The sequence below is a fragment of the Scatophagus argus genome, chromosome 14 (genome assembly GCF_020382885.2).
Source record: "Scatophagus argus isolate fScaArg1 chromosome 14, fScaArg1.pri, whole genome shotgun sequence".
Taxonomy (NCBI): Eukaryota; Metazoa; Chordata; class Actinopteri; family Scatophagidae; genus Scatophagus; species Scatophagus argus.
Window position 1 is genome coordinate 4526264 of NC_058506.1, and position 25884 is coordinate 4552147.

Below are 25884 nucleotides of genomic sequence, written 5' to 3' on the forward strand. Positions count from 1 at the left end.
GATTTTACTGAATCCTCCTATCAGAAACTATGCAAAGGCAGGATATTCGGTGAAATCAATTCTGAGTGGCGTCTCTAAAACAGTCCTCTATGTGTGCAGACAGAGACAATTTCAACACCAGCTGAGCTATTTGAACATTGTATGGAAGGAACAAGAAAAAGATCTTAAAGTTAAGCCGTTAGTGTTTGTTTCTCTCCTAAAATTGTGAGATATCCTTGTACACACTGCTGTCACACTACATTGCTACCACTGCTGTTTACATTTCTGCCTCTGTGCATCTCTCTTATACCACACCAGTCATTGGACCATCCACTTTGTCTTCAGACTCCTAGCCTCAGGTCAGAGATGAAGTCTAGACACTTCTCACCGAGTGATTCACCCAATAGAATTATGGGTAGCTTGATGTTTACATAAGGTTGTAATATTTGTTAAGTTTACATTTTAACAAATATCACAACATTAACACCAAGAGTCACGACAACTATATAGGATATGTCTACACACATGAGCTCTATGTGGTAATCGAAGGCAGACACTGCAGAATGTTTCACTTTCCCAGAGACCATCAGACTAATTTAATACAGAGGCTCCACAGTCCTCAAGTACACCATTACACCAGTGAAGTCTCAAGAGGGTTGGTGTATGAAGGCATTAACCTGTATGAACTAACATTAGCCTTCCTAAGAAGCAGCAATAGAAGCTAAATCATGATCCAAGTTCTCTGCAGCAGATTGTTTAAATATATAGCAAGTCTATGAAACTAGATCTAAGCCTCTTTAAAACCGTTTTCAACGGATGTAATAACCCTGGAATCAATTTCTGAATGTTTCAGTCCACTGTTTACAGCTCTGTACTGATTCCATTAAATATAGCCAATCCACTTGTCTGTCTAACTAGCACTTTCACAAACCTCTGCACATCTTCTTTTCATACTAATTCAGTAGAACATAATGTTGGTGTAACCACATGTACTAATTAGTGCTATACTGTAATAATGCTCTCACCACTACAAAGAACAGCAGGCAGTAGAGGTGTATTTCTATTGCTTTTACATTATTGTGAGAGGCATACAAGATATTTATGGTGGTGACAGCATACAGAATGTGGGCTGGCAGACTGTAGGCAAGCTGACTAGTTCCAACTCTGGCATCTCTGATTATATTTTACAGATCTGTCTGCCAAAACCTAATTTCCCTTGCAAAGCAGCTCTTTCTTGACACTCAGAGATGAAAGACCAGGCAATGACAAGAGGCACATTCAAAAATACAGACTTTCAGGCTCCAGCTTTTCTGGATTTGACATTCATATAGCATCCATTAAAAGAGTGTACATACATATTGAGCTATACAATATACAGACAAACTTGTAAGCAGCTGCAGCGACACAGACAGGCACAAACAACCTACAAAAATAAAATACTTACATCGTGTCTGTGTCTCGGGAGATGGCTCACGATGTGTCCTGTAAGTGAATGTATGGTTTGAATAAAAGGTTTCTTTGATCCATTTCAAAATTTCTGCAGAGCTCTCGGCTTGCCTGCAGAGTGACAAGTCTGTACAGCTCAACCTTTTCCCGCAAAGCTCTGCTAAGCATAATCATTCGAGAGTTCTCATTCAATAAGACTCTTCAAATATGAAACACTCTCCCCATGTCACTCACCGCCACTTTGCTCTCTGTATTTAATGCTACATTGAGAGCTGATCACAAGAGCAAACCGTTGTGGATTTCACTATAGACTGAGCAAGAGAAGCACTGAAGCACAGGGATGGCTCTAACACTGTAAATTTTTTAAACAGAACCATGATCTCTTACTAACTAAAACATTACTGAATGACTTTTGTAGATGGATATCCGGAAGTTCTTTGGACGGTGCAGAGACAGGAGAGATGAGGATAAGGGAGGTAAGTTTTGGCTGTAGTTAATGAAAATCAAGCTACTTAGGAAATGTAACATTACTTGCAAGCAGTAGTGAAGTGTGAGGTTTAAAACTGGGGAATCCCAAACATGAACATGTATGTGCGTGCGGGTCAAAGCTGTGGAGTGTGTTTAAGCTGGTGGTATTTAGCTTGTGAGAGGGTTGGCCAAGAATTTAGAGTAATGCCATAAAACATTTAGGCTACATCGCAGACGCATGACAAGAGAGCCATTTAAAAATAATATTCCAGCTTAATTTTGTGAGCAAGTAGACTCATTGGAGATAAACTGTGTGTTGTCTGGAAAGCGTACGAGAGCAGGAGGCGGCAGCAGGGGACAGAGACGAAAAGCTCCAGTCAGTTTCCAGCAGCCTTCAGTCTGCACAGGAAGTCACAGAAATTCTTACACTCTGATTTATTAAAATGTCCTATCAGACCCATAGATCCATACTTGTATGCAGTCCTTAGCCCACTAAAATTCTATTTCGGCAATATCATGTGGGCAAGGTCATGTTTAAACTACATTTTACCGGAATCCATGTATATCAGAATCATATCAGATTACTGCTGTATGTAAATCAGCTGAGCAGACCCTATTCTCAAATTACAAATAATTAAAAACACTCTAAATATCTGACAGATAATCAATAATGAAAACTGTTGTCTTGTATTTCTTTCCTCTTTCCTCATATCTGTACAGATGTTAATCCTCAAACCCCACTTATCACGAGTTTATCTGTTTGCAAACTCTTCAACATTAAACCAGTCCAGTATTAGTAGAGGCCTGTATGTACAATATGATATAGTGTATGTAGAATATAATATGAATGTATTTATTCCCTCTACTACTGCTAACTAATAAGTGTCTACTAAATAAATATTCAAAATCAAAATCTCTCCAGTTCAACAAAAATGAAAGTATGTTTAAAATCTCATGTTGATGCGTTGACTTCTGAACCAGTCAGCGTTTCCCATCATGCCCTGGGTCTTGCAGTTGGTGGAGAACACCTGCAACAGCCTGGCTCAAAACCTGAAACCTCGAACTCGTGCCTGCACGTTGAGGTCAAGTCAGATCTATGCGTTGTGTGGCGATCGTTGGAGATCGATTCTGCACAGATCTGGCTTATCTCAAACGAGCCTAGTGTTGAACATCAGCAGTAGCCTATTTGACTGCATTGCTAACCAAGCAACAAATTCAGTTTACTTGTAGTCCAGGTCATTTGCAAGCAACATTAAGCATCACAATAGAAATACAGGTTAAATAACCATGCACAAAGTGCATATATGGGCCATATAGATTAGCCACATAAAATATAAAAGATATACAGCTGTCTGTGTGCCAGTACAGCTGTACGTCTGGCAATGCCCCTGCTATAAAAGTGAAGTAGGCTAAGAATTTTGAAGCTTGTAACATTCAATAATGTCGCTGTCGCTAATAGAGACAGCAACGCTTGATCAAAGCAGCTCATGAATGTCAGCTCTGAGTATCTGAAGGGAGAACAAAGTCTTAAAATCACATTTAATACAAGTATGATGTTTCATAAGACAGAGTGGATTTAGATTAAGACAACAATCAAAGCTTAGTCCTTGTTTTTAAGGATTTTTGTGATCAGCTTTTTTTTTTCCATAATTGTGCTTTGAAAATTGCTGGTGAAGACAAAAATCATAGATAGCACTGGTGCTACGACCTGAGGAAGAAGATTAGATGTGCAGATATCAAAAGGTACATTTAAACAAAAAATATGTGATGACATATTAGAAAAACTCAAAACTCAAATTAGTTAGTTTTTAATAAAACACTAAAAGGACACTGCTAGAAGCCATAATTACTTGCCGCTTACCTGCGGTACGTGAGGCAGTAGCTGCCTTAGCGTCTGGATCAAATGTGCTTCGGGGTGGACTGCATCACTTTGTTACTTCTTGAAAACAGACCTCATTTAGACTTTGTTACATACTGCATCTCAGACAGATCAAACAGCTATACAATCTCCAAAATCCAATTTCCCAAACCACCCTTGATACCATCTGACATACATTCTGGTCTTATTTTTCAAAGGTATAAATGCATCCGTCTCTCCAAGACGCATATGTAAGCTCTCAAGTGTAACTGCATCAGTAAGTCCTTTGTGGAAGTGGCCTCTACAGGGTCTGTCTCACGTGATAATCACAGACAGATGCACAGAAATTAGCCTTTGTTCACTCAGTCTCATAGAAGCCACATGAAACGACAGATCCCGCAATTTCAACACATAAGTTTACATGGATCTGACAGAGATCCACGTATGCAGCAAGTGTAAATGTAAAAATGCAAATGGGACCCGAGCTTCTCGAGTTACAGTTGTGACATATCTATTAATATGCTCTTGTACCAGATCAACACAGTCAGCTCTATCATGTCCTGTTCTGTAAATCTCCAAGGATTACATTGGTGTTTTCAGGTTTACATTAACCAAGTGTTTGTTAGTTCATAACAAGTTTTTGATCTCACTCGCTCACTCACTCAGTTCCTTGACAGCTAATGAAAACTGTCTAACAGTACCACTCAGTGCTGAACTAATTGCTCAGTGGAGCTGCAAATCTGGCCAACACTCACACCCAATTACAATCGCCCTACACACGAAAGTGTGAGCTCACACACACACACACACATATTTGTGCACTGCCCTCAGTCTCAGTCACTCCCAGTCCTAATCAGCATGCAAATGTACTAACTTTAGTCTCAGCTGACAGCAGGACAAGAGGCTTAAGTTCCAGACAAAGATGAGGGTCAGGGTGACTCAGTGCTTGCTAGTTCATGTGGTGTGATAGTTATCGAGCTTGCCAAGCAGACAAAGGGTTTTCAGTTTAAAACCAAGTCTGCCTTTTTGCTCCAGAGGTATGTTGGTCTGAGATAAACTTGGAGAAGACAGTTGGCATAAAAGTTATTTGGGTAAATTGTGGTTTAAATGCATTTGTGCTTTAGCAGACACAATGAGGTGGAGAGACTAAAGACAGCAGAGAGCAGATGATTTACCACACGTGTCCACAGCCAGATTTGAACCCACAATATTATGACTGCTCAGTGTGCACCTAGTCCTGCCAAGCCACTGGGATGTTCCAAAAACAATACTGGTTTGAAACCAGTGGTCTTCATGCTTTATCACATTTAAAAACCTAAATTAAATAAGCTGCTCTGTTGTTGATGGATACATTTCAAGCCCATTAGAGGCAAAAATGTTCATCTCTTGACACCTTTCTAGAGTTGAAAAAAGACCTACTGCAGACACAACTCACACACACCCATATGTGCTCAACATTGCAGCTGCAGGATGGTGACTTTCTGGTAGCGATGACTTTTGTATACTGCATGTAATTTAATTTGTAATGTAGTTCACGTTATCTCAGAGAAAGGTAGGGCAGATTGTGTGGTAGATATTTATCATATTAAATCTAGAAAATATTATTACAGACTTTAATTTGACTCATTTTTTCTCCTATTTTTGCCTTCTGTGGGAACAGTGACTCATCAGCCACCTACCTGTGAAAAATTGAAACTGAATAAAAAATTGAATATGTTGCTTTCTCAAGCTCTATTTTTATGAATCACAACATAAGTGCATGTGCTGGCCAAAAGATTCTTTGATTCATTTCATTAGCAGAAGGACAGATACAACAGCTGTAAAGTGGAATGCATTAAAATGTTGAAGGGCAGAACAAACAAACAAAGGACAAATCAAGTCAGCTTCTCTTGACTGCTTCTTTGTGGTTTGTAATTTGATATTATTTTTAAAAAGGACTCAGAAATTCTTGATTAGAAGTAAGTTAGTTTTCAAAATACCATGCTTCAGGCTCTGGCTTTGGAACCTGTTGAAATGAAGACAACACTGAAGTTTGGTGTCTATGTTCACACAATCACGAGTTGCACAAAGTGGTGAACCTCTGTCCATCGTTAGTTGTGCCACCAAGCCTTTCTCCCTTCATACCCAATCATGATCCTCTCACCTGTTACCAATGAACCTGTTTACCTGTGGAATGTTCCAAACAGGTGGTTTTTGATCATTCCACACCTTGCTCAGTCTTTAGCCTCTGTCAATGAGATTAATGAGCATTAAATAAAGCATGTTTTTACTGTTTTCAGTGGAGTTTATGTCAAAAAGGATTAGCAAATGAGCATATTCTGTTTTACCCAACGTCCCAACTGGTTTTGGAACCGAGGTTCTCAACAACAAAAACAATGAGCTTAAAAGAAGCTACATTCGTCCTGCTGTAATTAAATTTTCATATCTTAACTGTTTACTTGGCATGCAACAAACACTATGTGAATATCAGCAGTCTGTGTGAGTATGTGTAGGTGTATGTGTGTTTTCTTTCTTCAGTGCATATCATTAACAAATTTTGAGAAAAGTCTTGGGGAACTGTATTCCCTCTCACTGGACCACTCTGAGGCGAGCTATTTAACCAAACCGTTGGCTGGCATTCAGCAGCTTGCCACAGCAAACTGTTTATCACTTCTAATGAACAGAATAGCAAATGGAACCATAATAACAATTTGACTCAAATACAATAATTAAGATCATTATCCTGTTGGATGGTACTATCTACCAGTCTTATGACAACAACACAAATGAGAACTGTTCACAGTTCATTACATGTGAAAAAAAAACAGCAGTTCTTACAAAAAAAATAAAATAAATGCCTAATTAATCCTGATAATGAAAGTGCTTTCAAAAACATTTTCATGAGCACAATTCATCCTTTCCTCCTCTTGATACTCCTTGTCAGGTTTACAACGAAACTATCTTACCAAGTTTGTTGAAATGAAAGCATGAAATGGGACACTTGGGCAACTTAAAAAAAAACAGTAGAATTTTCAGATTATAAAATTTGTTGTGTAAGGGAATGAAAAATCACATTTAAAACCTATAACCTGCATCTACCCAGATTTCAAATGATAATGGTGAGTAATAGCAATTCAGTCAAACAATAACAGTTACCATTTCACAAACCTCCATCAGGCTATATACGCATCAATGTTGGCCTGAGGTCAAAACCGTAACAGGAAACACAGATCAATAATTTATTAGCAGCAGCAAGAGTTTTCTAATCAGTTACAAAAGCTAAGAGAGCAGAGCAGAATGGAGGCAGCCAAGCAGGACTGGATGTATGAGCCTACATTCTTCATTTCCTTTAGTGTTTGAAAGTTGCATTTTGGTCAGGGTGCCAAGAACCAGAACGCCACCACACAGGCTATTCTGGGTCAGTACAGTTTATCCCCTGCTGTGAAGCCACAGTGCATATGCACAGAACCATGGTTTGGTACACAACAGTGCAGCTAAAGTGTGCAGTACAGTTTACTGGGGCCAGGAGAAAGGGTGCACTGCAGTTGCAGTCAATCACAGGCATTCCTGATACAGAGCCATTGTTTTGCTTTGACTTGCTCACAATCAGACTGAGTGTCTGGTGGCCAGCTGGGAAACAGTTTGAGAATGAGCCCTGATTGTATGTAACCAACGAATCCAAATGTTATTTTCTAAAGTAATCTAAAAGGCCTAATATTAGCCAAACAGCCTATCTTGGTTTGTCTAACCTTTGAAAGAATGAATTGGGAGGGGGGGGGGGGTGCAGAGCAATATCATTATGTATTATGCTCTGTCTGCACAGGGGCAATCAATGCCTCATTTCACAGGAGTCCCGCTCAGAGAAGGAGGAGGAGGAGGAGGAGGAGACGGAGCAGAGATGGGAGAGAAGAAGCGAGACAGACAGCCACAAAGAAAGGCAGCACGAGTCTCCAGTGCCGAGCTGAAGCCTGAGCCCTGTGGGAGAGTGAGGATGACGGCGACCCTGCAGACACTGAGGAGCTGTTGACAAGCAGGAGCCCCCCCACCAGCACCATCGACCTCCACCCCAAGCCTCCTGTTCCCGATGCTGCAGTTACAAGAGCATTTGTGCAGCACTGAGAATAGGGCCACCTCATAGAGGAGCACTCCCCTGTGACACTGTATTCTAATGTACAGACCGCCGGAGACGTGATGAGCGACAGTGCATTCATGCCGACACTGTACTCTATATGTGTTCTACTGTGAATCTTTTACAGGCTGCAGAGCCAGCAGTATATCACTTTCACTGCACATGGAACTGTGCCAGCTGCCTTATCTAATGTCAAGTGCCTCGAGGGCACAAAACCAAACATTTTCCACTCGGTAACGAACATGAGGTTACAGGGACACAGATGAAGCACATGTTGTTGTTGTTTTTATTTTTTTTATTTTTTTTTAAGAGGTCAACTGTTTAACATAAAGCAATTCTGCTATAAATATGAAGTTTGCAGGGAAGCCTACAGCAGAAATATTCAGAAATAGTACTAATGTAAATTACGTACATGAGTCATGAGTCAAAGTGTGAAAACAATAGAAAACCAGACATTTCTAGTTTCCACTTGATGAGACATAGTGACGATGTGCACACAACAACTCAAATCATGTTGTACTTGGGACTGCAGGCAGGTTAGGCTGCCTGGTAAATCCAGTGAGACTGAAGTATAAAGAAGGGTGGATTAATAGCTTAAAACAACGCAGGAGTTGGAACAACGGAGTGGACTGATCCACTTAGCTGATGCTTTGTGGGCTGTTGAAAGAGGGAAAGTCTGGCAGCCAACAAATCAACAGTGTGTCTGTGTGTTGTTTACTGGGGGAGAAACATCAAATCAACCTTCTGTTTTCTTCACCAACTGCCTGAAAAACCCCTTTATTTACCAAGAAGAAACATTTCTGTAAACAAACGCACAATCAAACTGACTCATGTTTAAATGTGATCTCAACTCACTGGGTCCATAGCGGCCGAGTATCTTTTACCTTTATATGTACAACTCAGCAACATGAAGCAACTTCACACACAATCAAGTGCCTAAACAGAAGCAGCATATCTTGAAATCGGTTCAGTTTTATCAATTAGCCTTTGTTACTAATGTATTGACATTTTTGTAGCAGAACAATTCATGCTGACTAAAAAAAGAAGAGGCCAGAAGTGGTGTAAGGTGTGAAATATCATGTGAATAACTTTTCATCACCCACACAAACAGTAAGCTGCAGTATGCAACAGACCCCACTGACAGTTTCATCTGTGAGTCTCTCCAATGCTGATTGTTTTGCTGCCTCGCATAACAACAACAGTAACAATGTATTTCTGAATGCCAATCTTCAGCAGCAGTGGACTGCAATACACAGAGCTGATTGCTTCATCGCAGAGCTGGAATGGCAGCTACACTATGCACCTCAAAACTGAACCAGAAAAAAACAACAACAGACCTTTTGACAATAGAACAAAGGAGAAACTCTCTGCAAGTCTTACCCGCTTGTGCTTTTTACAAAACTACAACTCACACACTGTGATTGTAGAGCTGCAACAATTAGTGGAGTAAACAATCAATGGATAAATAATCAGCAACTATTGTGATTCTCATATTCAGTGAACCATCTGAGACATTTTTCAACAGAGCAGAAATGACTCTCTGCTCAACATGAGATTTGCATCATTGGAAATGAATTTTGTTTACAACTTGAACTTTGGTCAGGCAAAACAAGACGTCTGAAGACATCACCTTGGGTTCAGGAAATGAGGTAGACATTTGTCATAATTTCTGACATTGGGGAAACAATTTGTGGTTTTTAATAATGAATTTTGGCTGTTCTGTTTCTACATCCATGTAGCACAATGGGCAATACCCCCACCCCACCCCGCCCCCATCATCAGATTTCTCTAAAGATGCTGGTAGTACAAGTCTGAATTAAAGAGATCAATATGACGGAGAAGGCAACTGCCTTTTCATATAGAGAGAGGAACACAGAGTTCAACCAGGAATGATCCTGCCGAGCAGATAAATGAAGAGGGTGAAGGCAAACTGTGCTTGGAGGTGGAAATTTCAAAAATGAAAGAGCGTAGGCCAAGACGTCCAAGCCTCTGGAAATCATTCACTGTCTTTCTGACTACTGAATCACCACCAGCATTTCAAAGCCGATGGATATGACGAAAGAGGCTTCTGCGCTGCTAACACACTCAGTCTGTGTAATTGGCAGCCTTGGGTTATTACAGCATGCACTACAGGGAAAGCGCACAACTAGGAGAAAACACAGCAGACTATTGTGAAAAACATAATACCTTATCATGGGGTCTGCTCTCTGAGTGATAAGGCCTGTGTGTATAGCCTCTGGGCTGCTTCCACTCACTGCTTGTACAGTGCAACTGATAGCCTGCTATTAGCTGGCAAAACTAAATCCATCCTAAAACCCTGCCTTGCCTGAGTGTGTATGTGTGTCTGTGTTTGTTAATGTGTGCCAGGAAATGTGTGTGTGTGTGGACACACGCGTGTGTGTATAAATGTTTCATGCACACCCTGGGATGTGCTAAATCAACAAAGACCGTGCTGGCATTTACATAAGAGCACCTTTTGTCTCAGTGTAAACCTCCCATTTACAAAACTGCAGCACACATTTAATGAAAACACACCACCAGGGGACCGAAGCCATACAGAAGGAAGTGGATGCAGGTTCAGGTGAGCGATACACCAGAGCCCTGAAGGGTCATACGGTTGGTCCATTAATAACCCTGCTCCCCTCTCTCGCCTCAGCTCTAATGACAAATGTCAAGGAGGCTACAGAGCAGTCCACAGCACAGCAAAGAGCAGCTAAACACACCAAGTTTCACCTAAAAAACTACTGAAATTACATATTATGCTTATATCGAATATTCTTACAGTCTGAGAAATATCACTGAGTTGGCTGGCTGCTTTTTCATGTTTACTAATTAGCCAAAGCTTATCCATTAGAGCATTTCCATTTTTGCCGGTAGCACACTGTTCAAAACAATCATGCTAATTCTGAGCCATGCTTGAATCAGTGTGTTTTCACTCCTTGAGAAATAAAATGTGATGTTTTTACATAAACGAATGGTGATTTTGCAGCTCTCTCATACAAAAAGCTCAATAGGTATTGTGTAGTGTTATGTGGGGGTTACAAATAATAGAAAACTAATGACAACATAATTGTTAAGTGAAATCAACACAATAAGCTCATTGTGTTTTGATTCCAAGAAATATGTTTCTTGTGGTCTAGCAAGACAAATCATGTTTTCAAATATTTCGTGTGCAAGAACAGTAATTCACGCTAAAGTTGGGTCAAGCTCATACAGTTGCTTTAGTGAGTGTATCATTGCTGTGGTATATCCCTCACCACACAGGATGTGATACATATTATATATCCAGCTACAGAGGTGGTGGTTTGTTTAAAAGATGCTGTCCAAAAATACCGTCAGTAAAGGGGGAATACAGAACATAAAACACACTATCTACAACAGCATAAAGAGAAAATTTAATAAGTAAACAAACAGATGATGATGATGATGACTTGTAAAGGGACTAATGTACAGAATGCATAATGCATCGCTAAACAACCCTGTGTTGTTGTAATGAAATTATAAGAAAAGTCCTCCTTAGGCAAACACTTATCCAAAGTGGCTTTTTTTCCTTAAGATGTGCGGTTTGTGGATGTGATGTGGGATCTGGCTTTCTTTTCTCCTCTCCCAGCAGCGGAAGGCGCATGAGCCGAACAGCACTTACTGAAAACAATACAAGCCGATGTATTCATCTGGGGGAGACAGCTCCAGATCCATCTGGCTTTCTGGAGCGTAGCCGTCCCCGCTGCACACACTTACACACAAACACACACAATTGGCAGATGTTTTTTTTTGTTTTTTTTCTCACAGACGCGCAATATGATGTACATTCTCCACCTCTCTAACAGTCTTTGTTTCTCATATTCTCTCTCACACACACACACACACACACACACACAGAAAGACACATTTGTATATACATAGGCACATACATTGGCTTCACACACACTTTATACATCGACTGTGTTGCAGTTACCCACACACTCACAAAGCAAGGTCTCCAGTCATTTTACATTTAAAGGTGTAAATATGAAGGAATTTTGTGGATAAATTATTGATTATTTAACAATCAACACTCTGCTAATTGTTTTTCCAGAACTACTGGCAATTAAATTACATATTTTATTTGTTAAGTGAATATTTTGACAAACCAAGGCTTTCAGTTATGATGAAGTGAATTAGAACTTTAGTCCTTTTACACACATACAAATTACAAACTAAATTAGTCAAACCTGTCACCTCTCAACTACTTTTGCGCGATTTTGACAAAGCTGACAAGCAACGCAAGTAATAACAGGTAAACATCAGAAAATTCTGCTTCAGACACAGAGGTGAAATACTGGCAAGAATATAGATCAAAGACTTTGGGGAAAAGTCTGCTTTATCTGTTCATCTGCTACATAAGGAGAGTTTGCACGCTTTGCTGTGAAAAGACTTTATATCCTTACTTTAATCATTAATGTGTGTTGTCATTAGCTACAAGTGTTTGGCAATGTATTAATGCTTTGCTTTTATGCTGCTGGAGGCCCAGTCTAATCACTGTCATATACATTATAAACATAAATAAAGAGAGACACACACACACACAGTTTACTTGTGCTCAAAGCATCAATTAAATGAATAGAAAGGGCAATAACATAAAAATGTTAATTTATTATTCAATCTGGCATCATGCATACAGAATTAATGGCTTCGTCCTTATTGATGACATAAACAGCAGCTAACCCATATGCAGAATAACAGGGTGGTGAATGACAGGCCCAACCTCTTTAGCTACAAGCATTTTCACAGTCACACACATACCCAACGTAAACACACAGCAAACCACAGCTCCAAACCGACATGCCTTGTTAGGAATTCCCAGGAAGAACATTTGTCACAGGATTCATGCCTTTCAAATACAGTATTACTGTCATCCTCACTTCTTTCTCCTCAGGCCAGACATTCATGCTCAATATTCCAACCATGTAAACGTTAAAACTAGGTATAGCCTGTACCTTCATGGTCATAGAAAATGCAGTCTCTGGTCTAACTTGAGGGCTGGGGGAACAATATATATATACACATATATATATATACATACACACACACCTGATAGTAAATGAAGAGTCTTTGGGTCTTGGACTGCTGTTGGACAAAAGAAACAATCTGAATTCATCACTTTGGGTTCTGAAGAATTTTTTCACTTTTTATATATTTTGCAAACTAAACAGCAGTTAATACTGAAAATATGTATATTAATCCAGAATTAGAATAATCATTAGCCACAGCCCTATACTTCTGTACTATAGGCTAATAAGAATGTGATTTTGATTAAAGAAAAAAACAAATAAAAGTATACAGAGTCAGCCACAACACAACTTGTGAACGAGTGAAAACTAGTTTGGAAGCAAGCAGAAAGGTCTACATAGCTAACTAAAATCAATGCATAAATGACTGAAACAGTTAGCTAATGGTAACCGATACCAATCTAAATGAACTAATGAACAGAAAGCTAAAACTAATGAATAAATGGCAAAAATATATAGCTTAAAGCATAAGATAAATGGCTGAAAGGTTACCTAAAAGTAAGATCAGTCATGGATAAATGCTTGAAATGTCAAGTGAAAGCAGTACACATGCATACTGATCTAAAACCAACAGTGTTTGATAACATTCAGGTTAAAATAAACTCACTCTACCTGAGTGTATCTGACAGGACTGCGGGAGTACATCACACAAAACAAGTTGAACCACTGATTTACAATATGTGAATATTAAAACTACAGGCCTTCCATCCAGGTTTCCATCTGCTTCAAACACAGCGATCAAACATAAAGTGGATGCTCAAAACCATTTTCACAGTGGATGCTGAATGAGAGCATAACATGGCTAACAGTAAAACTGTATCTAAAGGACCTAAGTGACTCTCATCTAAAACAGTTTCAAACCCTCCTACTGAGCATCTAGAGCAGCCAGTTCCACAGGCAAAGACAGGAGGGTGACATCATGCTGAGACACAGCCATGGAGCCTTTAATTAGTATTTCAATATCATTTGACCTGGAAAAGATGTAACTGCATCGTGCACTACATAACCAAGCCTGGGGATAGTCAAGGTGCGGTGAGAAGAGCAAACTGTTTGGTATTAGCTGCTATGACATATGCCAGTTTTCTAAATATTGCAAAAAGCATGCGATTATGGATTATATAGTTTGGCATTCAGACTAGTGTAAACAATCCTTTTAAAAAAAGAACTGAAGCAGTGCAGTTATTGAGCAAAGCTTATCTGAGAGTGCAGGAATGGCAGCAGATGGAAATGGAAACAGTGGTAGGTTGGCTCTGTTTGAAAGAAGGATCAGAAAAAAGAGAGGGGATCAAAGGTTCAAAGCTGCAGGTAGAGATCTCAACAAGGCTGTGTCCGTAAATCCACAGGCCCTGTGCTGAAAAGACACACACACACACACACACACGCATGTGCGAGCGTGCTAACACATTCCTCACTGCACCATCATTAGTAATCGCTGCGCAGTTAAGCATGAAAAGGGTCTCTTCTGAAGTAGAAAAAAATAAAAATCTGTCCGAATGCATCATCATGGGGACCATTACACACAAAAGAGAGAGTGTGACTCTGGCCACGGCTCTACTTCAGAGATGGCATTTTACAATCAGCCATTGCAAACATTTATCCCCCCCCCAACCCCCCCACATCTGTCACTGGAACCTGCCAGAATAAAAACAAAGATGAAATGGAAAAGAAAATGGGCCCAGTGAGCCTGTGGCACACAGACCAGGGAAATGTGTTTTCTTAACTGAAGCAAGTCAATTATATTAGGATGAGGATGTGATTTGCCTCTGTGCTAATACTCGGATAAGGATACACAGCAATGTCATTTCAGAGTGTCCTACATTAACGAGTGTCAGGGAGACTTAGGTCTTAAAGAGGTGGAACCATTAATCCAATGTTCTTCAGCCACCCCTGGTGTGCCATTAGCCAAAGATTAGTCCTTAATGTAGACATAAGCTGATGGACGACTTGTGCGTTCATTGGCATTGGTTGTCATTCTGAAATCTCTGGAACAACAGCACTGAGTCTTTACAATCCTGCCTGTAAACAAATATATTCCTCCTTTCTGTACTTGCAGTAATTTTTTTTGTGTTACAAAATTCACAATGCTATTGCAACTGTTAGGTCCAGCTGTCAACACATGAAAAACCCTCTGGACATTAAAAAAAAAAAAACTAGGAAACTAAGAAACAATGATTCATGGTGGACATGGAAGCATATTTCTGTACAGCATTCGGGTACAGTCTTGAAAAAAACAAAAACAAATGAGGCATACTTGTAGATGTGAACTGACTGAAAATGAAAGAATTATTACAGTTCAACACTGTATAAAAACAAAAAGACAAAAAACTGCAGATTCTCTGCACAAACCACAGCTGAGACATCAACACTGTGCTGCAGCTACAATAGTTTGGCTAAACAAGTGAGAATATCACTGTAAGATGTGTTTATATAGTTTGGAAAACTGCATAAAGACTGATCATCATCCCTCCTGTCGCTCCAACGTCCCACAGTCCCATTCTCTTTGCTTTGCTTGTACGTCAGCTCCAAACACTGAGGCTGCTTGTAGCACATTTCCCCTGCTGCACAGCGATTTGTTTTGCCTGGGTTCATACAAATGCACCAGCGTCAGTTTGTCCCTCAGCAAGTGAGACGAGGGCGTCGGTGTTAGGCATGTGACGCATGAGCCGAACTGTGTATCATGACATCAATCAAAACCTGAGCACTTTACATTTCATTGGTGAGTTGTATCTAGATATGACGCAGATAGGTTACATTTAAACATGAAAAGCTGTTATGTATATGCGCCGAAATTATTATTTATTTTGGGTGATCAGATCTGAAATGTTTCCTGGGTAGCACTATGCACACACAGTCCAGTCACCCCGGACATATGTTAGAGACAGATGAAAAGGCTGTCAAATTACCAGCTCAGGTGGGAAAATGACAAATCTGCAGGGTAACGTCTGTGTCGTGAAGCATGTATCATGAATGCGCACAAAGTAAATTTTACAAATTAATCTGCACCTGAGGCAAAAATGTCTACCAGCAGCAGTGGCCAAGGAGCACCACAATAGACTAACTGCCTGACTAACTGCTTGAGTGGTCGATTAGACAGCCAAGATACTGAATGTACAGTGGTAAGAGATCAATGAGGCTTTAAACAGGGCCCTGGCTTATAGTTCATGTTCCAGTCAGAGTATGTCTACTAAAATCACAAAAAATGATTACTGAGGATCTAAATGTTTCATGTGAGAGCTATGGGAATCTATCCAGAAATCTCAAATAACAGAGATTATCTAATCTGGGAGTTTTTTTTTAAACATCCAGTGATGACAGCTTATTTCATTACTATGTCACTCACCAGGCTGTCACAGCATATTAATGCAAACCATACATCACTCTCTGACACCTCCAAAAAGCAGCTAAATGAAAATCTGCCATTACTGCCAAGAGAGTGGAATAAATACATGTGTAGAAGGTGGAAAATTAATTAAAAGGCTGGAAAAGTGGTATTATTCACTAGACAGAAATATCTGTCAAGGCAGCTTGGCAAAAGGAGAGCCATCATGAGGGAAAAAAAGCTCTTTGAGACTGTGCCCTTGTTCATCAACCTGCATTCTCTCCGAAACAAAGCTTGAAGAAAACCTGGCTTGATATTTATGTCTTAATTGTTTGAAATGTCACTTTTTTTCTGGTCTTTTGGAAACAAGCTGTCAATACATTTGATTTCACATTAGACTCTTTCTTACAATGAAATACCAATCAATGTGTTCTTCTCTGCCTCCTCCTCCAGGCAGACTTCTGAGCGCTGTGCCAAAGAAAATCAATTGTTTCTGAAATGCTGGCAAGTCGACAGCGTCATCCCAAAGACAGCATGTGAGAAAAATGCCAGACTGTTAAACTACAATGCATCATCTTCATTCGGCCATGTAAGAGGAATAACCTTTGTTGACATAATTACCGCAGCTGATCCTCTCAGCTGGGGCCTGAGACCTGTCCTTTAACTCCTGCTCCACTTTAAATGTCAATAGCCATTAATTAGCTAGCCATTATTTGTTATTTGAAGGTCTGACAACTTATCAATGAACCTATTACCATTTTGTTGAACTCTTCACTCCAGACCACCTCCATCCTCAACCCACATACGCTGATGACTCAGCTTCATCTTTGAGCTGTGATGCTCCACCACGCCCCGACTTGAATGTGTCACATCTCCAAGGCCAGTGTGGGAGTGACAGACGGGCGTGAAGCCGGTGCCTAAAATTAAATAAGTGATGGTTGCAGCAGAAATCACAAATAGAAATGGGCACATAATTGGAACCAACACGGTCCTGGTTGTGCAAAAGTGGTACAGAAATGAAAGATAAATGGCAGCAAAAGCACAGGCAGAGGATTTCTACAGCTCTTAGGACAGCATTTCTCCTCCAGCAGACACATGGTTTATACACATCCCTCTTATGGACTTTTTGTCCGCATGGTGTAAACCCTGCAGTGAAAGGCATTAAAGCTCTTTGTAATCGATTGACTATCTCCTCACTCTCCAATGGTCAGCAGTGGTCTGCTATTTGGTGCAGTTAGGCATGACGTGTCAAATTCAGTGCTTGTGTTCAGCCTGATGTAATATAAACTGGTCTCACACAGATTACTGGTTCCTTTTGTTCCCCACTTGCCAGGCTGCAAAAGGAGGAAATTTTTGAAGGGGGAGCCGACACTTGTCATTTTAGTAATTGATTCTCTCTTGCCTAAACAAATCTAATGAAACACAAAGAGAACAACGGAACAGATAAACTGTTCTTCTAACCTGTGTGTAAGAAAACAGCTAAACACACAGGTGCTGTGTCCTGACCGACCTCAGCAGTACCTGGCAAGGGCAACCAAAATCATTATGACTCATTCACTAAAGGACCATACCCAGAAAAATGGCTGTGAGATATCTTGATGTGGCCCAAAGTCCTGCTGAACATGCAGAGAGATAAACAGATTAACCGACTACCGAACCAGCTAAATAACTGACCTCAGTGAGTTACCTCAGTGAATGACTCTCCTTGAGCTGCCCCACTAACTTAGCAAAGGCCAAACACATAATTACATTTAATGGGGAAAAAAACCAATATATATTCCCAAGCTGTGCTCAAAATGTCACATAACAGATTTCCTCATAAAGCAGCATCTACTAGAATTGAATATTCCAATAATTATATATAAGGGTTACAATATTTCTATTTCTTCACTTTCTTTATGAAGTAGTGAAAAGAATCCTTCTACGCTGCAGGCCCCAACCTGCTTGTGTCAGCTCTGCACGTCTGTCCTAATACTAGGCTGCTCTCCCAGTCTTGCCCATATGTGGTGTTATGCAGATATGTGCCCAGTGCCATTCTGTACACCATTTGCGCATTAGGTGAATCTATTTGCTTCTGTTTTTATGGTGTGTAACAAATTAAGTTAGAGAGGAGAATTATTCAGAGGAACAACAAAACCTGCAGGAGCTCTGTGGGGCATTGTGAATTAAGAAGTCTTTCCGGACCTTTAAATGCAAAATTTGAGTAGAACAGACACTGCAAATGTACTAATTTACACAGCGCTGCTTTTGAGCTGTTCATCGCATTATCACAGGCAGTCAATCATGTAATAGACTGCTGTTAACCTGCTGAGCAAGAAGATGAGGTGTTGTTATGCAAGTTAAAAGACAGGAGTCAGTCCGGTCTTTAGGCACAACGAGCAGCAAGAGGGAAGGAAAGGCTGGAAAAGGCAAAAGCTGAGACTGGACAGGAGCCTGGTCAAGCCAAGCCATTAGATGCAGAGATGAAGGTTAAAATTTATGTGCGGTGACAAGATATCTGACATTAAAGACCACTAATTATTAGAAAATAACGGAGCAGTGGGTTAACAACTTTTACAGAGCCACGATCGAAAGCATCCTGTGTCTCAGTGTGACTGTGTGGTATGGCAGTTGCACAGCACAGGACAGGAAAGATTTAGCCCGGGTGGTGAGGACAGCACAGGGGATTGTGGGCTGCAGTCTACCAGATCTGGACTCAGTTTACACTGCCCGAGTCCAGAAGAAGGCAAGACGCATTGCCACAGACCCCACCCACCCGGGCAACAAACTGTTTGTACCGCTTCCATCAGGAAAGCGGTACAGGAACATTAAAACCAGCACCAACAGACTCAGGGACAGCTTCTTCCCCAGAGCTGTTAAAGCAATAACCCCCCTACAGTGAAACACTCATACACATAGTCTGGCACTAGTGCACTTTGTTTTATCTACCTCACTCTGTATTCTGCATTTTGTACTTTGTATTTTATATTTTTATATTTTCTTCTAAGGTGTGCAATTTTTTTATTTTCCTATTTATAAGTGTGTTTTGAAGCTGAGAATCTGCACAAAATTTCGTTATGCTTGCATAATGACAATAAAGACTCTTGAATCTTAACAAAGGCAATATTTTAAATTCAATTCTGGTCAGTAGGGGCATGCTGAGGTTAGGGACACCTTTCAAGTGAAATGGGTGACAACACAGCAAAGGTTTCAGAGGAGAAGGCACTCAATAATTTAGCAATTTCTTCAAGCACTGTAATAGGTCGCTGCTCAGGCCTCAGTAAAAATCTGTCTCCAAACTAACTCGCCGAAAAAGACTGCTGCTCCTGTATACTTTGGTCTCAATGCAATGAATGAACATTGCTCAATACAACTTTGTAATTTCGCACTCAATTTAAAGTAAAAGAGTTTAGGTTTGTGAAAATGAGCTAACTGAGCTTAAATTCTGAGCCATAAAAAAAAAACATTGGAAGAAACAGTGGGCATGTGCTCAATCTCCCCCATTATTTCTGATTCAGGTGTATCAGGTATCACGGCATACTTCTGTAATGTCTTAGCTCTACATTATTACACTGAGCTCATAATAAATAAATATCTGCTCTGTGCCAGTACATAAAATCTACTAACCATGAATTACAGATTACACCCAGAGAGTACTATATAGAATTAAAGTGCAGCGCGTTTCTCTACTCAGTAAAAGAATACTGAAATGCCTTACAGCTATACCTTGACCTGAAAAGATCAGACCTGTGCTCATAAAAAGCACACATCTGTTTACTGCTAAGCACTTATCCTGTAGCCTTGAGATTTCAGATTTTCAATTTAATTATTTCCAAGTACGAATAACCTGATGGAGTTCTAATGTTTAACAGGTAAAGGAATATGCAGTTGGAAAGCTTTTCTGACGCACGGTCCAGGAATCAGTCACCAGTCACAAAAGTGACTTTTTGAAGCTATTTAGTCATTAACTTGCACAGCGTGCTTTTTCAAAGCACATCCTGTGAAAGTGGAAAGAAAATCGTGGTCATATTAAGACTTGGTTGTAGAGTGAAGAGTGGCTGATACTGATCAGAGATTGACTAAATAAGAAAAAAAATGAGCAGTAATATGCTTTTTTGCTGGATACCTCCAGCTGGTGGTCAAGTTTTAATTCAAAACAGCAATTTGCTGTTCAACTGTTTGACCAAAGTCCAACACTGATGCACCACCAGCAAACAATCAACAATATGGAGCATCAACAAAAAGCTACTTCAGTATCTCAAGAGCTTCATCATGTAAAACTAACATATCAGTAAGGGTGGACAATCCAGACTGCACTATTAAAGTACAATACTGCTTTAAAGATAGGTCTTTTTTTGGCACAAGCTCCTCATCCACAATCCCCACCCACCATCACTCATGTAACATTATTTACAATAGCGTAGATCTGTTAGTCAATGAGATTTGTTGAAGTTTGGAAGATGACAATAAATCCTATTGAAGTGATCTCTACAATTCACATGGAAAGTAAAATGTGGACACCTTCAAGATTGATCATGGTCTAAAACTGTCAGATCGCCCACCTCTAGATATCAGCATGTACATGAAAAGCAGGTCTGGGAGCAGTTTTGCTTCAGCACTGTGGTGACAGATGGAGAGTACTAGCAAATACCTCCAGGGTTCTGACTTCATCAGAACTTAACTTTACTCAGACAGAAAAAGAGCCACTGCTGCTCTGGTATGTTCGTGCATAGTTTCATATACTGCATACACTATATATATATAGAGTCTTCTAAAACTGTGAGGTAGAAAAACAGAAGTAATTGCAGCTCACAGTAAAAGCATGTAAAAAATAGTGCTGCAAAAGAAGAACTCAGACACATCACCGGAGTATTACATACAAGAGCGAGGAAACTCAAGTGTGACAGTTCTGAGAACGATCCTGAAAAATACTGAATAAACAGAAATCCAATTACTGAATCTATGGAGGCAGTGAAATGTAAGAAAAGCCCAAGTCTGATCCATAATTAAAGATTAAAGAGAACAAACGTCTCTCTCCAGCTTTCCTGAAAAAAAAGGAAAGAAAAAGGACACAATGAGTGCAATTTTAAGAACTTGTCCTGATGCAACGCAGTTTAAAAAGCTCTTCAGTAAATGGTCATCACAGGGGGACAAACAACTAGACAGGCTCTCAAAAGATCCTTTCTGGAAGCATTTAACCTTTATTTAACCTGGCTAATTTGACTTATTTTTTTATCTGTATCAGCAACTTCCTTCCTCCAACATTCAACCCAAGTCATAATTTGAACACAGTCATATCAGAGAGCTATTGCTGGCCTCTGAACAGCTATAATGAAAGTAAGCAGGGGGTCAAGTGGCTCACTCAGGGCCACTTCAGAGGTACGAACTGTGCGATCTCATTCTTATTCAGGGATTACATCTCCAAGACTGATCCAGATATTTGAACAACTGCCCTTTCAGTCACATGCCTGAATTTTAGGCCTTTAGGATCCTGCAGTAGTGTTTGACAATACATTTATTTTTTTTCCCAGCAATGCCACTTCTGTCTCTCAAAGAAGAAGAAAAGGCAACTTTAAAACAGTGGATCTCTGCTTCTCTCTTTAAAGCTAAAACTGCTGGTGTATTTATCGATTGGCAGCAATAACTGTTGAAGAATTTCCAGTCAGTTGATTAATCGTTAAGATAAACATTCTCTCATCCCAGCTTCTCCATTACAAGAATTTGCTGCATTTCTATTTTTGGATTTTAGGCTCTTCATTGGATAAAACAGACTTCAACTTGCACGTTGAGGACTTGTGATGGACTTCTGTCCTCTATTTTCTGACATCTTATGGACCAAACAAGTTAGCAGTAAATATAATGGGCAGACTAATAAAGCAGACAGCACAGTTTGGTCCTTGGAACCACATGAAACTGGATAAAAAGTCTAAATTGAACTCAAGGCATCACAAGGGGCCAAATACTACAGCAGATTATAAACAGGGTGAAAACAGTTCTGTGGACTTGTTCACATTGTGCTTTGAGCGATCATGTGTGCAGAAATATGAATGAAAACACAGCTTCTGTTATTAAGGCTGTCCATACATGCTGCTGCATTCAAAGCTCTCCCCCAACTTTAAGAACTGCAATACAATATTTCCATCTCCCTTCTTTGTGAGATAATACTGCGTTAAATGAGTTCAGTCTCATTCTCACACTCCTGTGGGTACACATCATTTGTTTTTCTCTTGCTCTTCCTTCTGCTCTGTCCATTTTTGTCACTCTGTAAACCACTTACTACCACCATACCGCAATATACGTGATTTATTAGTCTGTTTTTCATTTAGCTGACAGCGCTAAAAGGTTGAAACAATGTTGTGTAGGGCAATAAAATGTCAAAATCATTACTACTACTATAATTTTTTCTGTACATAAAACTGATTTTAAGTGTGAAGATCAGGCTTAACAAACTGAAAAAGTTAAAGTTAAGGTCAAAGATGAACCACAGAACTGAATAATAAAAATAAAGTTGATTAAAATTCCAGGTATCTTTGTAGCTTTTTTATTTCACATACAATGACCTTGTAAGCTCAAGAGCTACTCACATTAAACTTTCCCACACTGATTTCTGAGTTGTCAACTAACTAGACATTGAAACTGTTAATTACAGTGCTTTAGCAGACTTGCAACAGAAAGAAGGTCGAACATAACAAGGAGAAAGAGCCCATGAATGCCAAGGAGAGTAATGCTGAACAAAAAAGAATCAAAATAGCAAGAGAGCGAGACGCGCCTGAACTGAGCAAAGTGTTGATCCGACTAACAAAGAGATACAGTGAGGACAAGTGCTTCTGTTCATATCCTTCAGATGGGTCACACCACAAAACTACAGACTGATATCATACGAGTCAGACTGAGCTTAAAAAAAAAGATCAGTGAAAACAAATCCTATGAAGGACGTCAAAATATCAAAATATCTGATGCAACATTAACAGCAGTGGGCAGGTACTGTTTTCTGTGAAATTAACAAGACCTGAATGATACACACACACAAAACGCTAAACACAAACACACAAATGCAGACGCATCCATAGAGAGAAATGGGAGAAGCACAGAATAGGAAAATGATGTAAATCATATGCTCTGGCATTCACAGACACCAAATTGTCACCTGTGGAAATAAGAGTTAGACGGCGCTTTAAACTTCAATCATGGACACACCAAATGATGGAAAGATGGTTCCAAAAACATGTCAAACCAATGCGCAAGAGCACCAAATCTGCCCTGGTTGACAACAACGTACAAGGACACTTTTCCTTTAAACGGTCACCCCTCTGCATACTACCATTACAGAAAAATGTAGCAGTTGTTCTGTGTATATAAAATGCTCGGCCGTGTAAGTCATAATTCAGAACTATACTGTTGGAGGGAAGCCTGGGCCTGGTTTGCATTCCAGGGAAAATGGATAGCCAGTGCACAATAAATTACTCTCACTCTGAATAAACTGCTGTAACATGGATCAAATTGCTTTTTCACTCCGAAGTGTACAAAGGCACAACAGTTGCTACACCCATAGCTGAACATCCCTCATCTGGTGTGAGGCTTTGCTGGAAAACTCTTGTGAAAACAAATCCGGAGCAGTACACACAACAACAACAGCCTCTCGGTGACACAGATAGTAATCTCTGGCTGCAGCACTACATTTAAAGCTACATCTGTTCGACTCCAGCTCACACACACCGGCCAAAACGCTGGGCCAGGCCAGCCAGAGAGGCTCACGCAATAATAAACACATTTTTACACGGTGTTCGCAGACTTTCAACTGGATTTTCACGCAAAAACTCAGCACACACAGGGTTGGAGAGAGTTGAAGGTGATTCAGTACTCACCTCCAGAGCCTCCAGGGACACGAACCCTGTGATGGAGAAGCCATCGATGATGTCCTCCTCAGCAGAGGTAGACTCCTTTCGCTTTCTTCGTGGGGGTCGAGGGCGAGATGAGGAGGGCTCCCTGTCGCCATCCCGCTCCGAGTCGGAGGAGAAGCGAAACACTGAGCCCTTAACATGATTGTTCCTTATCCCATTTGATCTCCTCTCCCGATCCCTCGCTGACCTCGACTTCCTCTTCTTTCGGAGGCCACTAGATCGAGGGCCGTCCATGTCCTTCATGGGAAACATCCAAATAAACCCTCCTCTTACAGAGAATCAAAGTCTTTGAGGACCAAACGCTGGCACTGCTCGGAGAACTGCCTGAGGAGAACCTCCACAATATCCAAGCGAATGTTATCAGTGTATTAGATCCAAGGTAACCATGTAACATCCAACAGAAGAAGCCTTTTACAGGAACTCAAAACTGTACCGAGTCACTGAACCAAGCAAGGTTCCAAGCAAAGATCCCCAAAGGCAGTCCATCAAATCCTACGACAGAGGTGTAAAATGATCTATTAAACACGTTATCACCAAGCTGTCAATTCCGCCAGAGGAAGAGCTTTTCAAGTTAGAGCAAATATCTGCTCTGTGAACATGTCCCGCCATGGTGAGTTGAGCAGGTGACACCACATCTTTCTTCTCCAGGAAGCTACTCTTCTTACCCAAGGTCAGCAAACTCTCTCTCCTGCAACATAAAGACAGAGAGAAAGAGAAAGAGAGAGCATGCATTTGCAACATGTTCACTCAGCAAGTTCAACTGTGCATTTAGTCAATGAGCCATTTTCCAAAAGGTGCTGCACACTATACAGAAGGTTATTGCCAGTCTACATAATGCAAGATGAATGTTTTATTAGGGTGGGTACAGTCTCATCTGCTAGACATGCTGTGTTTTCTTATGCTGCCAGGTCATTAAGCCCTGAGATGAGATGATTATGTGTTGAAGTGCTCTTTTACTAGTGTTTGAGAAGCTTTTGCCAAGCTTGTAATCTGAACTTTCTTTTTAATGATTCAATTTCTTTAATTATATACCAGAATTCTGATTTTGACTACTTAGGGGTTTGAAAGCTCTAAGCACGCACTCATTGTTTTTTTGCATGGTGTCTGTTAATTTTTCCGGAAAAAAAAAATGCACAGACTGCATGTCTGTACTAATGCAAATACAAAGTGCGGCAACGCATCAGTAACATACAGTATGCTGGTTCTACCACAAATTTATATTTATTTATATTAATTCTTTATTAAAAGGCGCTGTGCATTCAAATCCCAACATTATCCCACAAACATTAGAAATTCTATGCAACTGATAATGCATGGTGTAACATTTTGAGAAGTTAGTAATAGTAACTTAAGCCTTCTGAGCTGCCCACATGTAGTTGTTGTCAACTAAAAGAGTAGTGATTTGAACGCTCATTTTGAACAAAGCTATTCTGACTTGTAGACATCCATCCAAAATGACTCTAACATATTCATCATGACAACTCGTGTCAATCCACCGTTCATTCTTTCAAAACATCACCTTGGACGTAACATCTCACTCAAATACTGAATGGAGATTCCTCTCATCAAAAACTGTAATACTTCTCTCTCTTTCATGAATGAAAGCAGGTCTAGTAGAACAGGAAGGTGTCCTTGAGGTTTTACACACTGTTAAAGAAATCAAGACAAAAGTCAAGACCCTCTGAAATGTCTTTCTGCACTTAACTATAGAGCTTAACAGGGCATGCCTTCACTGTCTGGCAGTGAAGGCATCTGGCTGCTTTATGATATTAGGATGC

General features: G+C 40.2%; 1 protein-coding gene across 10 annotated transcripts in view; it reads right to left on the reverse strand.

Annotated features, from left to right (window-relative positions):
• auts2a (activator of transcription and developmental regulator AUTS2 a) overlaps positions 1–24794 on the reverse strand; it is a 282048-nt gene extending 257254 nt beyond the window's left edge. For all 10 annotated transcript variants that reach the window (XM_046410502.1, XM_046410500.1, XM_046410498.1 and 7 more), the window contains exon 1: positions 24071–24794. In XM_046410502.1, coding sequence (XP_046266458.1) covers positions 24071–24358 — 288 coding nt within the window. In that variant the 5' untranslated portion in view covers positions 24359–24794. The remainder of the gene's footprint in view (positions 1–24070) is intronic.
• Positions 24795–25884: the final 1090 nt, after the last annotated feature.